We start from the raw sequence: 16,515 nt of genomic DNA on the forward strand, positions 1-16,515 counted from the left end.
AGGCAAAAACTAGTTTACTCTTCTCTGCCAAAAAAATAATGTATATATTTTATATATTTATTAAAGAAATCACTTTTCATATATTCTGAGTACAGTAAAATAAGATTCGAGAACTATGGGAACTCCATTTGTATTAGAGATAAGCAGCTACTCCTATGGTACAAATAATTTGAGAAGCTATTATATACCCCTAAAAATATTTTCAAGATTATTTCATTGTTAACATGGCATCTATGTTAATCAGAAGTTGCAATTTATGATACTCTGTCCTGATATCAAAATCTAAATATCTTTAGCAAATAAAAAAAATATGTAAAAAATAATGCTTAACAGTTGATTGAGCTAATATTAAAAAAAAATATAACTTGACATTAAATTTTTCTGAACAATTTTAATGGTTTCTAACGTATAAATCATCAATGTATCTAAATATGTAGTTCGAAAAACATGTTAATTTTATAAAATGAATGTGAAATGTAAAGGATTTAAATAACTGCAAGTATCTTTATTCAATTTATAAATACAACACAAATTGACAATATTGTTCATATACGACATTTATAAGAATGGTCTTTATGAAATATTAATATATGAGAAAAATTCAGGTCTCCAAAGTTTCAATATTAAATAATGTTAATAAAATAAACTATAAAAAAATTGATTTTCGAGCATTGTTTTTAATTTTGGAATCAAAGCATAAACTTCTTTTAAGGCATTTTAATTTAATACTTCTATTAACTTTCAATTTAACATAAAAACCACCATTTCTCAAAATTAAAATAAAAATATGATTTTGTATTTTATGTACCTGGTTAAGAACTCTAAATATTTAAAAGTTCAACTAATATTTTTCGGATATTCTTTTGCAGTCTCCATAATTGTAACACACAGATGTCAAATAAATTCTTGCTTATGAAGAAGCAGCTACTCTACAGCTCAAATAGTCTACAAGAAAAATAGTTTGTAATACAAAAAAAGTAACAATAATGAAAATATATAAATGATAATAAAGAAGCTATCTATATTTTAGAAAAGATGTCTTCAATTGGTTCCAAAGGATTACATAGCTGTGAAAAGCAAAGAGGCCATTTTCATTCAATTAGCTGCATGTTAAATTTCAATCGACAAAGATTCAATAAATATTTCTTTGGCATATTAGCACACTTGAACCAAGTACTATATGAATTTGCTTTTGTTTGAAGTAAAAACAAATATTCAACTTTTTTTTTATAGTAATAGAAAGAATTTCAAATGTTGACATAATGCAGAATGTATAGATTAATACTCAAATCATAAAGAAATAGAAATATCACAAATAATGCCCGTAAACCACTTAGCTAAAAATAAGAGCACTACAATAAAACAAATGAAATCAGGCCACACAGAGAAAGTTGCATTTAATTAAAACATAAAAGTCATTCATTCATATTTTCTACAAATATGTGCTTTAAAGGAAAAGATTAAGAGCTTTAATATACTATATATAAATCCCAAACATATATTTAACAGTGCTCATAAAATGTGTAACACACAAAAGCAATAATATATAATTGGTCCCAAATATATATTTAAATCCTTCACCGTTCTGTAAATTGCACAGCAATTAGTAATATGGTCATATCAGTATGTAATCCTGCAGGTGGAACATTTGATATCAGGTCCTTTTGGGGATCCAAATACAATTTTAATTAATAGTTGACTGGGGTGTCAGTTATACATTCTGCAACAGTCATCTGAATTTTCTGTTTTGCAATAAAGTGCAAACAGAAGACATGGAAACAGGAATAGAAAAATTGAATGGCAATCCATCGCAAGCACAAGCTTAAGAGGATTTGGCTAATTCATTGCATAGCCAATCTAATCCCTCATACAGGCCATCTCCTTGTGTTGCACAAGTGGCTTGAATGTACCACTGAAAAAGAGAAAATTACATCACAAAATGCACAATACTAATGTTTTTAAAAATAAAATAATGCTGTAAAAGTTTTTCATATTTCAAGAAAGCTAAACACATAAAACTTTCTCAAGAAATATCAGTTTTCTGTTTTTCACACAAAAGAGGAAAGGATATTACAAAATTTAAAAATAATTTATATATAAAGCATTCATATAGGCATAAAATCGGGCGAAATTCATTAATCATTGTTTGCTCAAAGCTTGCTTGTTCAACCTGTTGATATATTTGCTTCAATGGAAACATCCAAGCACTTTTCTTAGATAGTATGAAAAAAGGAATATAAATCTAATAGCTACAATTAAAAATCAAAAATGAGGTCAGGCCAAATAAAAGTGTTGAAGTATCATTCCAGTTGAATGGAATGAAATAGAGGTGTATATGCTTAGTTTATCGAATAAGTTTAAACTATAGGTGGACTGACAATTAATTTTGACATTTTTGAGTACTAGTAATCATTTAGAATGTTATATCATTATTGCTCAGGTACGATTTAAAATAATATGATAAAAATAAAATAATATCTCTTTGCGACAAGATATATCCCAAATAGAATGGCATGCTTAATACTCCTCATCTTTAACAATTATTTAAACATTAATATTATGTCATGAAACACATCTTAAAATAACCAGATAAAAAAATCAATTTTGATTTTTAAGTATTTTATAGTTGTATATTTTTCCCTTCCAACATTTACATTTATGTTTTACTATAACCAAATAATTAAAACACTGCACACCTCCATTTTGAAATTAAATTTTTTTCTATCAGATAATGCGGATATTTATTAAGATTAATACAAAAGTTGACCCTGCAATTAAATACTACCTAAAAAAAATTAAAATATCAAAATTAAAGAAAATAAATCATTTCATTTAAAAAATTATATGAAAAGACATCTAAAAAGTGTCAGCAATTTCTTCAATGTAAATGTCCAATTTGTAACTTATATTATATATATGTATATATAAACCTACATCATTATTAGGTTCATGAAACATGAACCAGAACCCTACATAGAGTTGAAAATTTTTCTATTTTAAGATTTTTATTAGTCATGAGAAAAATAATAATTAAAATAATACGATCCAAAATGGATTCTAGATGATATAGAGGGGGATAATTTCTTTGATGAAAATGATTTTCATACAAGAATTTGACTTCAGGGTTTTACTGAGAATTCTCTTTTCTTTGAAACCTTTTGTAATCTAAAAAATACATTTTTGAAATTATGCCTACCCATTTTTCTATTTGCCAATGAGCATAACTCAAAAGTGTATTCAGCGAGTGATGAAATTTGATTTGATTCTAACAAACTAAGACTTCTATCAAACAGAAGAAATTTGGAAAATAATTTCTGACTACAAATGTTCATTGCAATGGAATGCCCATCAGCAGATCTATATATTTATGAAAAAGTAAATATTGTAACTAAAAAAACACAACATAGATTAATAAAAATTAAAATGTCCAAGATTCATATTCTTCATCGCATACTGATGCAAAAAAAAAAAAAAAAAAAAAAAAATGTATATTTAGGTACTGCACAAGGAAGTCAAATAGGCAAATCTTGCCAGCAAATTGCCATGTTCTTTAAGAGTTTACACCTCTCTTCCTACTTTCTATCACAAGACATATTCAAGAGATTTATGCTTTCGTAACTTAAAATGAAGATGTATTGTCTATATGCAAGAGAAAGTCTAAAGAAAATACTCTAGCTTGTTTTTTTTTTCAAAATTTAATAATAAAGCAAATGTTTAATTCACTTTCATGTTAAAGGGGAGTATTTAGGAAGTGATCATTTTAATTATGAGGTATGAAATACTAATGCAAATTTAGATTTATGTCAATACATTTTAAATAAGACTTATTTATATTTCCCTAGTAAACCTCTTAAGTACTTACTCTATAATAAAGTTTCCAAATGAAATAATTTAATGCAAATGAACAAGCAAACAAATAAACAAAAAAGTAACTGTTAAGGAACACTTTTTTTTTTCATTCTTTTCTACTTTTTTTTATTTTACACTTCTTGCCTAAATCTTTACTCTTGCACATAAGAATTTTACACTTTATAGCTACAAATGAAAATGGTAAAATGATAAAAAATAATTACAGAATTGAAGAAATTCTATTAATGATTAATCTAAAACTGATTACTAAGCATGCCAACAAAATACATGAAAATAAAATTTGGAAAAAAAAAAAAAAAAAAAAAACATTACTACTTACTCTCCTATTTCTGAGGGAATTTAATCCCAATCTTTCTGTGAGTTCACCAGCAGTCATAGCATTGGGTAAATCTTGTTTGTTTGCAAAAATCAGCAAGACAGCATCAGAAAGTTCATCTTCCTTGAGCTAAAAATTGAAATACAAAAGTTGCAAGTCAAAATATATCAAACAAAACTCAAAAGCATATATATATATATATATATATATATATATATATATATATATATATATATATATATATATATATATATATATATTATACTAAGCAAAAAGACAAAGAAAAATAAAATCCAATGATTACAAAATTTACACGAGATGAAACAGCATAACTTACTAAATATATAGAATGATATTGTTTTATTTCATCATTATTCTTTAAAAGACTGAAATAAAAGAGAATTGATATATGGTTTTTGGACTTTGTTTTTAATCTTCAGCCATTGCTACTGCATAAAAGTATGAAGCATTGCACAATATCCTAATAAAGAAATGTTGAAATTCACATAACAAATTTTTTAATTGGAAAATTCAATGAATTAATGAAACCTACTGAATACAATTGTTATAAACTAAAAAAATACACGGATTTAAGGGTAATTCAATGCAAATATAGAAAACATTTTATACTTCAGAAAATGCTTTGACCTTTGAAAATATAGACATTTTCATTTACTTCTTTTTTAAAAAATGTTGTTAATTTTTAGTATCAAATTTAGCCTTCTGAATTTTAAGAATTATAAGTGCAACAATGATAATTTTTATTATTATTATTTTTGCAAGTTCTAAGGTGCATTTCTTTACTATTGTAAAATTGATTACTAAACGGACTTTACAAACAATGACAGCAAGTCTGCTTATTTCAATATTATATAAAGTAAAAAAACACTTTGATTAGCAACACTTCACTTACATTTTACAAATACATTAAATTTATTAATTCTGTTTATTATAATTAGATTATAAATATTTTAATACTTATTTATATGCATGCCTATAGTTTATAAGAATGCTTTTATGTATTAAAAAGATAGTGAAATATTTCTGAAGTCAAATCTGGGTTGAGAGTTTTTAAAAAAAAAGTTATTCTAAAAGAAAATAAAGTTAGATTTAGAAAAATTACAACATTCTACAATACATGAAGCAGATGAAGAATTAACTTATCTGCTATAAAAATAATAATTACCATTTTAGAAAGCTCATCCTGTGCTTCTGAAATCCTATCTTTATCATTACTGTCTACCACAAAAATTAAACCCTGAAAGAAATCCATTTTTCACTGATTAAATATAATATTACACACAACACAAAATATAATTTCTTATAGTATTATTAAAGACAAATTAATAAATACTCTGCAGTTAATGAAATGCTGTGCTGAATACAATGTCTCACCAATTATAGCTTAAGAAAAGCTATCTTTATATTTCATGTTATATAACAGTTGACAACGACATATGGTATTTTTTAACATTTTTTAAATAAAATTTTAAAAAGTATTCTCAACTCCATGGGAATTTTTAAATTAATGATGCAAAGAGATGTATAAAATTTAGCTGAAATAAGCCATTTAAATATTAGGGTTTAAAAGGATTTTTTTTTTCTCTCAATTTTTAATCTATAATCTATACACAAACCAATTTTTTATTAATTAAAATAAGATATATAAATATAATACCCACGTTGCTTCTCAATTACAAAATATCTGACAATGTTTTGATATTTACTATTGAAAGATAATCCTAATATTAAGCTTCAAATTAATTGTTCAATTAATTAAATTTGAATATTAATGTAAAAGTAAATATTATCTTTCACATTAATATTCAAATTCTGAGAGTTTAATTCTTATAGAATATGTTTTTATTTTGGAAGAAAATGATTTCTACCATGCACTTCAATGTAATATAATATTTATCTTGAGCAATACAACTGTCCTATCTTTAATTAAACATAAAATGAAATAAACTCAGTAAAAAGTGTCTGCTTCTCAAGTTCAAACAAATTATGACTCATTAAAAACTATTAGGAAAAAACAGGGAATTTATTTTTGGCATTCCTTTTAAAAATTTTAGAAATTGGCAAAAATATGTTTTGATTCTTACACATCCAAGATTTTTTTTTTCTTCCCACCTTTCAATTCTCTTATATTTTTTTTTATAAAAAACCTCTTTAAGGACAATAAATACTTCTGAACAGCTTACTTAAAGTTCACTCAAATATTTAAAAAAAAATGACGAAATTCAATATACTGTAGGTAAATATATCTCAGACTCAGCAGAATAAATTTTTTGTTCAAAAAAGAAAAATATATCATTAAGATATACTAATATACCATTTTTAAACAACATATTAGACCAAATGAAATAAAATTTCCAATTACTTGTGTATTCTGGAAATAATGCCTCCATAAAGGCCTGATCTTGTCTTGACCACCTACATCCCATACAGTAAAACAAATGTTTTTATATTCCACTGTCTCCACATTAAATCCTGCAATTTGGAATACCAAAATGAATTACAAAGGTAATTATGATAAATTCACATAAATACTAATTAAGCCATGTCCTTTTATTTATAGCTATAAATTCTTTATTCAACATTTAATTTGTATCATTTAAATTTACATCAAGGATAAATACTCTTAATTATTAAATGGTATCTTATCTAAAAGAATAAATCACTTTGTAAAAAAATGAACAGCTTCAAGCCATTAGATGGAATGTTTTTATTTTTTAACATTTTAATTAGAAGAAAAGCAAGATGATCAATTTCCTGAATCTAAATGATTTTAAAAATATAGGATGCATTATTTATTTAAATCATTCAATAAATAGAGGCCAACAAACTGAAATTATTACACAAAAATGGATTACTAATAATAAGTCAAATTTACCTTTTTAAAATAAATGAAAAATGTAGATTTGGAGAACAATATAAAAGTAACATAACAAATATCATAAATCAGTGGTTTAAAATTTACCTATTGTTGGAATAGTTGTGACTATTTCTCCAAGTTTCAACTTATATAAGATGGTAGTCTTACCAGCTGCATCAAGCCCAACTATAACAAATATTGAAGAATATTTAATTTTTTTATAAATATAGATTTCTTACTTTTATTTATTTTTTACATCCACACAGATTATTCAAAACATAGGAAAAATCACTTTATAAATATAAATTGAGGATATAACAATGCTTTTTAAGATTACAGGAAAAATATAAATTATTTCCTTCAACTGTATCCTAATTTAGATCATTATCAATGAAAAAGCAAACTTTTGAAAGCATACTAGTAAACTAAATAACCATATTATTAAAACTAATAATTTTTTTAAAAAAAGATTTGAAATTATATTTAAACATAGTTAAAATTTTAAAATTACAAACAATTATTTTTATGAATAATGGTATTGAAAAATACTTTTACAAAATGCAATCTACTATACAAAGTGAATATTTGTAATTAGCTGATATTTATAATCAAAATTTAATTTCTGGACCAAATATCCTTTTTAACTGTAATTTTTATTTGGGAAAAAGATCACTCGGTTGCAAGAAATATTTCAATAAAAATTTAGTTTACAAAAAAAAAAAAAATCTTACCAATCTACTCTTTTAACAGATTCTTACTTTGTACAGCAATGCATGCAATAAAAGCATATGATGTATTATAGATTGTAGTTTCAATCTATAATACATTATATAACCTTTCAACATACTCTCTTTTGATATTATAAGCATTCTAATCTTATATGCAATTTAAATTTGTTATTTTATATTTCATTTAATTATATTGTCCTTAATCTACTACAACTAAATAGAAGTCATACTATACAATATTAATGATTTTATGGTTCCTATAAATTAGATTGGATTTCAAGATTATAAAAGATATTTTAAAAGTGTATAACATTTTTATTCTTAAAATATAATTTTTTTAAATGTACAGTTCAGTACATAACCAATACATATAAAGTATTGACACAATTAAGAAGCCAGGAAATAAGAATAAAAACAAAGCTTTGATATAAAAATAATCTTTTCAATAATATGGAAAAGGCAGAGTATTAACACGATACTAATCCATTCTTGCTGTTTAACATGCATTTATGCTATATTAGATCAAATAGAGTTTATAATAAAAAGTTATCAACTTTATGTTTTTATTATTAAAACTTAAACAGATGATCAAGACTTCTATTGGAAATATCTTTTAATGATTTAATTCTAATTTCATCATTAATTTAAAATGGGCTAAGGGATATTTTGACATTACCAAGTTAAATGCATTCTTAATAACTTCATACACAAAATATATGAATATTTATGGATAGAAAAATTACAACAGAATTGATATTAACAATCTATTTGCAATTTATTCAACACTCTAATGGTTACAAATTATGGGTTTTTCTGTTTGTTTTTTCTTTCTTTATTCTTTTAATTTGTAAAATAAAAATAGTAAATTGCGATTCCAATTGAAAAACTTATATTTCAATAAGGAAAAATAACTCTTCCTCAAAATATTATGTTAATGGACTAAAATTATTCTTAAAGATAAAGATTTATGAAACAGGAAATATTACATATCCTCTAACTAAGGTTACTCCCACTTTAGAAACCTTTAATATTTTTATTCTTTAACAAAAAATAATTGCATGAAAATAATACTGTAAATCAACAAGAAATAAAACAGGTACTATCTTTATAATATTAACTTGCAGCAAGATGTAAATTATTATGATGAAATACATTCAGTATCTTTCACAACAATAATCAAAGTCAACAGTATAAAGGAATATAGTGTTATATCTTGCTTTTTCTAATGAATTAAAATTAAAGTCTTTTTTGACGTTATTAGAGAGAGTAATAAGTATACCTAACATCTGTTTATAAAATCGATTTGGCTTATCAGTTGTTATAGACAAAACAAATTAATTTAATGAAATCAATATCATTATAAGCAAAGTATAAGAAATTGTATATCGCATTTCAGTGGTAAATGAATTGTTACTATATTGTATCAACAGTATTTACTTGAAATGCAACCTAAAACCTATCAAAGGAGATAAAATTGCAAAGCACACTTACCCATCAAAATTCGAACCTGCTTTTTGCCAAAAAGGCGATTGAATATACTAGAGATAGTAAGTCCCATTTTTGTGAGAGATGCTAAGTACCAAACACTTTAAATGACACAAGAAAAATGTTCAACTTTTATATGTTTGTTGTCAACAATAGAAAAAACGCATTACTGCCACGTCTTTTTATAAATATAAAACTGACATATGTCAGATAAAATCAGTTGTAAGGAAAGATATTGAAACTAACTCAGTAAAAAGAAATACCCAAGTGATTTAATTTTGCTCTGTTAATTCCGGATTCCGTCAACACTTCCACCTAATCAAAATCCTCATAGACAAAAATTACCGACATTAGGTAAAATCTTTCTGTTACGTCATCGATACAATATCGATACACGAAAAGAATGTTGCCAGTTTTGCGAAAAATTAAACATTCGTGAAATAATATTTTTTGGGCATTTTTACATGGCCAAAAAACAGTAGTGATCTAAATAAATTGTAAACGAGTAGAAAAATATATAAGAAAATTAAGTATTCGGTTTCTCGATTTTTTTTTGTTTGAATGCATAGAGCAGATATATAAACGCTATTAAGAATGTCTTCAAATCTTTTTTGACCATTTCATTATAGACCAAAAAACATTTGTAAGAAAAATCAACTTTGCGCTTATGTAACCTGCTATTTTAAGCGCATACAAAAAATTTTCCAGAATTTTTGAAGAGAAAAAAAAAACATTTTAATAAATAATTCAACACTTTATTATGAAAGTAATGCATTATATTGCACAATATTGGTGATGTTTCATAATATTTATATTACACTGTGCTATAAAATGCAAAGTTTGGTAAAACATTATGATAAAATATTATTTTAAAACAATATAAAATATGAGACTTTTGTTGATTGGTACTGAATTTAAATACTGTACAATTTAATTTTCCAAGAGTTCAACATAGACTAATACATCAGTTAACTATAATTAACAATTGCAGAACTAAAGAAATGCCAAATTTTACCTGATTATGTTTAGTTTAAATTTGTTAAATTCAATCTTTTTATTTACTTTTAGAATCGAACCCGCCACATTTAAAGGAGCTAACAGCGTCTTATCCACAGGACCAACGAGATCTCGAGGCGTAGTTGTTGGTTAAGGTACTTGCATACTTGTATTTATAGAATATTCCCTTCCTCATCTAATTTTGAATCATTTCTTTTAATTTAACAAAAAAAATTTACAATTTCCAACCAAGGATGTGATTTGCAATCAAAGAGGAAGCAACTTTATTCGTAACTAAGATTTGTTGTTAGAATAAATTTGGGGAGATAAGTTCGAATTCAATAGCTCTTAATTCTGAAGACAGCCGAAATCTGAGTATCGTTCTATACAAAGAAATATAAAAGTATGGTTCATGAATTGAAGTCATCCGCTTTTAACCCATTTCTTCTCAGAATAGAAGGAGGAAAGCAACAATAAAGTCGCGAATTGACTGATATAATCTTCGGATTAGCTTTAATAGGCTTTAACTAATTTATATGAAATATACATTATAAGGAGTTATATAATGTATATGAAGGCATTCTACTAATGTATATGAAAGAAGCGCACAAGAACGGAATATACAAAGAGCATATTTTTAAGAAATATATATTTTTTTTATGATGAAAGTATCCAATCTGAAACACTTTCCGTATACTATTATCTTTCTTTCGGAAGTAAATTATTCTTTAAAAGACTGTTTACACTTGATGCGGCATTTTTTAATATTCGAAAATTTAGAAATACTTCTTGATCTTGAACTCAAACGGAGCATCTTTTAAATACATGTAGCGACATTTTGGGGACTGATTTGGTGGTAATTTAGATTCGTGTTCCCAATGCAAACAAGTAAAAGACTCTTTTCACAAAGATAAACTTATTTCTGTTTGAGAAACATATAGGTTTTTTTTTAAACATGGCAAAAATAGAAACAGGAATAGTAAGATATGGATTTTCATAGAATATTCAATCTCTTTTGAATAATTGCAAACTTTGACATTCTTTTATATGAAAAGAGTTAAACTTGAACATTGAAACAGATATAAGTAAAATATATAATATGCATAGAACGTAGTAGATGCCTTGAACTTAGGATATCTGAGTGATAAATATATTTCAGATTGTTTAATTCTAGAATAAAGTTTCGCAGTTATCTGAATTATAATGCTTTTTTTTAATACTTGATTATCTAGAAAAGAAAATTTTTATATATTTAACAAAACAAATCTCTACAACTAATGAAGATGAATGTGTATATGTGTTGGTCCTGTACAATCCAGACAATTTAACCTACAGCTACCAAATTCAGTATATAGATACCTCGGAGAGAAGAAGTGTGCATCACGGAGTGATTTGTGTTTAAAATTTTAATTAATATAATTAATTTTAATAAGTAAATATATTCCTTAATTAATATTGCACAAAAATAAACCACAATGTAGAAATATCGTGCAATATCTTGTGTAGATACAGAATGCTGTTTTCGCAATATTGATCAAAACGTGGAATATACAATATATTTTTCGCGATATTGATAAAAGTAATAATTGAAAGAAAAATTTACAATATTGCTGGAACAGTATAGCAAAATATTATACAATATACGGTTTTACAATTTTTTACTATTAGCTAAAATATTTTGCAATTTTGTGGTACTATAATGGTTTTATGTTTGAAAACAGACAATCACACAAGAAGCAAAATTTCAAAAATATTTTTTTAAAAAATTTAACAAATTTGATAATGATATAATGTTTTATAATTTCTTTTGATGTCATCTCCTGTAGAAAAAATATTGCGAAATGAAAATTATGATTAGAGTACATCATTATCTAAATAGCTCAATGCGATATATAAAAATGTAAAACATGAAAATATTGAAGTGTTTAATATTATTTTTCTGATTTCGAAACATTTTGAAAGATGAATTTGTAAATAATTCAATACAGAGTTTAAATATTGTTACGAATTTGTGGTATTGCTTCCCTGCGCAGCAAGTCTCGTGGTAAGAAATAAAGTTTAAAAGATATGATAATGGTTGCTGAATGGATGTAGAATCAATACTCCTGACCTGGGTGACGTGTTTAGCAACAAAAATGAAGGATTCCCAATATTTGAGAACCTTAAGTTCAGTTTCATTAAGATTCGAGTTCCAGGATTTGTTTTAGACAATGCGATGTCCTTTCACGGGGGCTATAAAAGCATTGTTAGTCAAGTGTCAGTCAGTATTGAATCACATCGAGAGAAGTGAGTAGTTGAGCGAAATCTCTCTCTCTGGAGTATTGAACTCCTACGAATTCTTTCTGAGAACATGTACTGTTGCAATTACTTATTATCGATTTGCTGCATGTGCACTGCAGTCTATTGTATTTGCTTTTTTTGTGTGTGCTCTTTGTCTGCGTTTTGCCACTGTGAATTCTTGCTTTCATATAGAATAAAGAATCCGTACCTTATATTGAGTTATGGACTTTTAATGGAGTTCAGTTCCTTGACATCATAGCACTGAGGTTGCTCATAAGACAATAAATCTAATTCACAAACTAACTAAAGATTGCTTTAGAGGGAAGGCAATTTTCTGAAAGGCTTATATTCAGAAAAATTATAATAGGCTAGGAATCTTTCCTTTACTTTTTTTTTACTAATTTCACTCATTTTTTTCATCTGTAATGCAAAAAACTACTAAATCCCGATGTTTAAAGATTTCTTACTCATTTTTCCATTACGTACTTTCATTGTTGAAAAGATGCGCAGTAAAAGATTACAAAAGAATGAAGTTGAACGTATACCATACTGATGTCTTGATGGAAACATTTTAAAATAGAATGATTCGTTAATTAGATGCCGAAATTCTTAATTGCTCGAGTTTGGATAAATATTTCCTTGAATTCTTAAAACTGAGAAATCTTTAGAGTTTATTGTAGTAGTGCACATTTTTATTGAAAACTGGACACTATCAGGATCATATTTTTCATTAAAATGATATTTAAATGAAATAGACAACTTTATTTAGTTACAATTACAAGCAATAACTTTTATTTTTAAACAGAAAATAATTTCATTATTTCAAAACTTCTTACAATACTCGTAACTAGTCGCCTTTGGAGACTAGCTGATTTGCCGGTGATATTAGTTACATATAACCCCTTCAGGACCGGCGAAAGGAGAAAGAAGCATTCCCCCAGGCCCACACGCTCCGAGAGTGTACGCACCCACAGGCTAGGGAAATTTTTTCCGCTAAGCCTAATTTTATTCAAAAATTCCTATAAAATCATTACTGCAATTCAATGTGCTTAAATTTACAGTCTATTAATCATTGATAGAATCTGAATATACTGTAATAAAATTGTCGCGATGTTCAAAAAAAACAGTTACGAAATTTAAAGGAAATGAAATATAATAAAGACACATATTTATTAGAGTAACATTTTAATAAATAAAGTTATGTATAATATACATTTTCAGAAAATGGCATTCATTTGATTATTGACATTCAAAACATGGAAAAATCAGAAAACTTAATACAAACAAAATTATTTAGTTATATCTAAAATGTTTGAAGTTCATGATACATTTCAAAACATTTTTCGGGACAAAGCCCTACGTTGAAAGTTTAGCATTTAAACTAAGATAATTTCAGCTTATTTCTTTTAAAGAAATTGTTCAGCATTCGACGTACTGTCTTCTTGACTTTTTAAGATTTCCTATCTACATATAATTTTGGAAAATGACGTCTAATTAACTATAAAAGATTGTCAATTTGTTTCATCAACTATAATTTCATCCATGAAAAACAAATTAAAAACTAATTGTTCTTCAACTGGCTCTGGACTGTTGAAGTTGCATGTAGATTCCACTATTTCCAGAAAACTCCAGAGATGGCAGTTCTTTGACGTCTTTTCGCCAATCATACGTATTTAAATTATCTGCATTATTATCCCCATAATCAATTATTTGACTGTCATCTGAATAGTCAGAGTCACTACTGCTTATATTCCAAAAATCACTTTCCTCTGTTTCACTATCTGATTCATTCATCAATTTAGAAATCTCACTCTCACTTAAAAATTTTGCTCTTTTTGACATTGTGATTAAAATAAAACTGACCCAAAATATAGAAAAAAAAACTATGTAGCAAATCCCAATGCAAACGATAAATCAACACTAACAAGTAATCTTAGTCAAAATATGATTGTAAACCCAGAACGTAGTTAGTCAAGGTACTTTAAGTATCCAATCCTTTCGAGCGACCAGAAAAAGTATAATTGTTTATATGTTCAAATACCCGGATCAAATAAAAAAAAAAAACCCTCTGAAACAAATGGCATAATGAAGGTCAATGTTCTGTGAAACATTATTCGAAATTCTAATAAACTTCAACCGCCATCTAGTGCCATTTAAAAATCTAAATAAAACATCCCAAACTGAAATCACGTTTACGCGATCATCTGCTCTTGGAGTGGGAAAGGCTGATCACACATATACGATACCGTGGGCGCTGAAGGGAAAATCGCGTGATCAAGGTCCTCGATGGGCAAATTCCACTTAATTGCTTTCACAAAATAATGATTTAGACATTCCATGATTCTGTTTAATTTTTTGACATTAAATCCGTGTTGCTTTATTGTCTTCCATATGATCTGTTTATTGCGCACACGGACCTCTTTAATGGAAACCAGTCCCATGATATCTCAGCATTATTAAACACTTAAATATCCAATTCATGTCAGAGAATTGAATCATTCCTATTCATATCAGCAAACAGAGTCAGCTTTCTTATTTATTAAACAATAGATTGTTAGGAAAAGTTTATTCAAAATAAATAAAATTTATAAAAAAATTACGAACATTTGAAATACATGCTGGATATATAGAGAATAATTAAAAAAAACAACAAAAAAAAAACGAAAGCTTAAATAACAACTCAATATCTGTATTAACGGTCTTAAACGATCATTTACTTTTATTTAAAAACCTACATTTATATTTGGTTCAAATTTCACATACGTTTAAAGTTTACTAATCTATCTATATAAAATGCTAACGTAAGCAGCGCAGAAATTGTTGTTATTACTTTTTATTGAATGGCAACTGTAAAATTTAAAAAAAGAATCATGCATTGAATGCTTCAATGAACGTTTTTATACCTGCTTTTAATTCAACATTTCGCTTAATTAATGGAGTTGTAAATTATTATAAATTCTCATTTGCAGGCTTTTGTGCCTTTCCATTCAATCAAAGAAAAAAATGAAAAGAAATCAAGATTATCGAAATAAGTGACACTTATAGTTTAACCGAGAGCGAAAATAGGCTTAACTGTCCCCAGACTGATAATCGCTATAATTTTACTTAGGGAATTGATTTTCATATCTTCTAAAAGTATAATCTCACAGATAAGTTTTTTTTTTTTTTTTTTTTTTTGCTTCTCTTTAAAATTTAAAGAATGACCTCTTTCATGATATCAATTCCATTTCCCTACATTGACTTTTTTGACCCTTCCTTACACAGTTTTTTATCATGTGACCACATGATGTTTGTTTGGTTAGGGAGTTTTGAAGCTCGAAATCGCGTAGGCAATGAATAAAGCCTAAATAGCAATTTTCATCATCATCTTTTAATCGTATATATTTTTTACCTGCTTTTACCAGTATTGCATTATTATTATGTATGCTTCTTTAAAAGCAGATGCGTTTTTAAAAGGTTGATCTGCTTTTATCAGTATCGTTTTATTATTACGTATGCTTCTTTGACAGTTGATGCGTTTTTAAAAGGTTGACGTAGAACTATGACATCATATCTGTTATTTCATCTCAAAATCGGTCGAGCTCCAAAACTTTGTTACACACACACACACACACACACACACACACACACACACACACACACACACACACACACACACACACACACACACACACACACATATATATATATATATATATATATATATAGCAGAGTACTGGTTTGAAGACATAGACGAGACGTTGTATTTTTAATTTCGTTTTATTCTCTTTCGAGTGGCAAGCATGACCATATACGAGAAGGCAAGCGCGGCGCAAAAGCAGAAGTAAGAAAGAAGCGCGAAACAAATGATTCCTAGTCTTATATAATATAGGATTTCCGGCAAAGCGCCAATGGAATACGTGTTTTCTCTGATAAGGGCAAATAAAATATTACCTTCATTTGATACGTATATTTGATTGACG

General features: G+C 26.6%; 1 protein-coding gene across 1 annotated transcript; it reads right to left on the reverse strand.

Annotated features, from left to right (window-relative positions):
* Nucleotides 1-1,372: 1,372 nt before the first annotated feature.
* LOC129988442 (ADP-ribosylation factor 4) lies at nt 1,373-9,661 on the reverse strand. The gene is made up of 6 exons (XM_056096671.1): nt 9,284-9,661; nt 7,170-7,250; nt 6,570-6,679; nt 5,373-5,444; nt 4,190-4,315; nt 1,373-1,912 (listed from the first exon to the last, which is right to left on the reverse strand). The coding sequence occupies exons 1-6, from the start codon at nt 9,348-9,350 to the stop codon at nt 1,823-1,825; spliced, it is 546 nt and encodes a 181-aa protein (XP_055952646.1). The 5' UTR covers nt 9,351-9,661; the 3' UTR covers nt 1,373-1,822.
* Between the last annotated feature and the right edge of the window lie 6,854 nt (nt 9,662-16,515).

The sequence above is a fragment of the Argiope bruennichi genome, chromosome 10 (genome assembly GCF_947563725.1).
Source record: "Argiope bruennichi chromosome 10, qqArgBrue1.1, whole genome shotgun sequence".
Lineage (NCBI taxonomy): Eukaryota > Metazoa > Arthropoda > Arachnida > Araneae > Araneidae > Argiope > Argiope bruennichi.

Excerpts from the sequence above, each read along its gene's own strand:
- LOC129988442 (XM_056096671.1), bottom strand. The coding sequence starts at position 9,350 with ATGGGACTTACTATCTCTAGTATATTCAATCGCCTTTTTGGCAAAAAG. Across the intron at positions 7,251-9,283 it reads GCAGGTTCGAATTTTGATGG|TTGGGCTTGATGCAGCTGGT; the intron begins GTAAGTGTGCTT and ends TATTTGTTATAG. Across the intron at positions 6,680-7,169 it reads CACAACTATTCCAACAATAG|GATTTAATGTGGAGACAGTG; the intron begins GTAAATTTTAAA and ends TCCAAATTGCAG.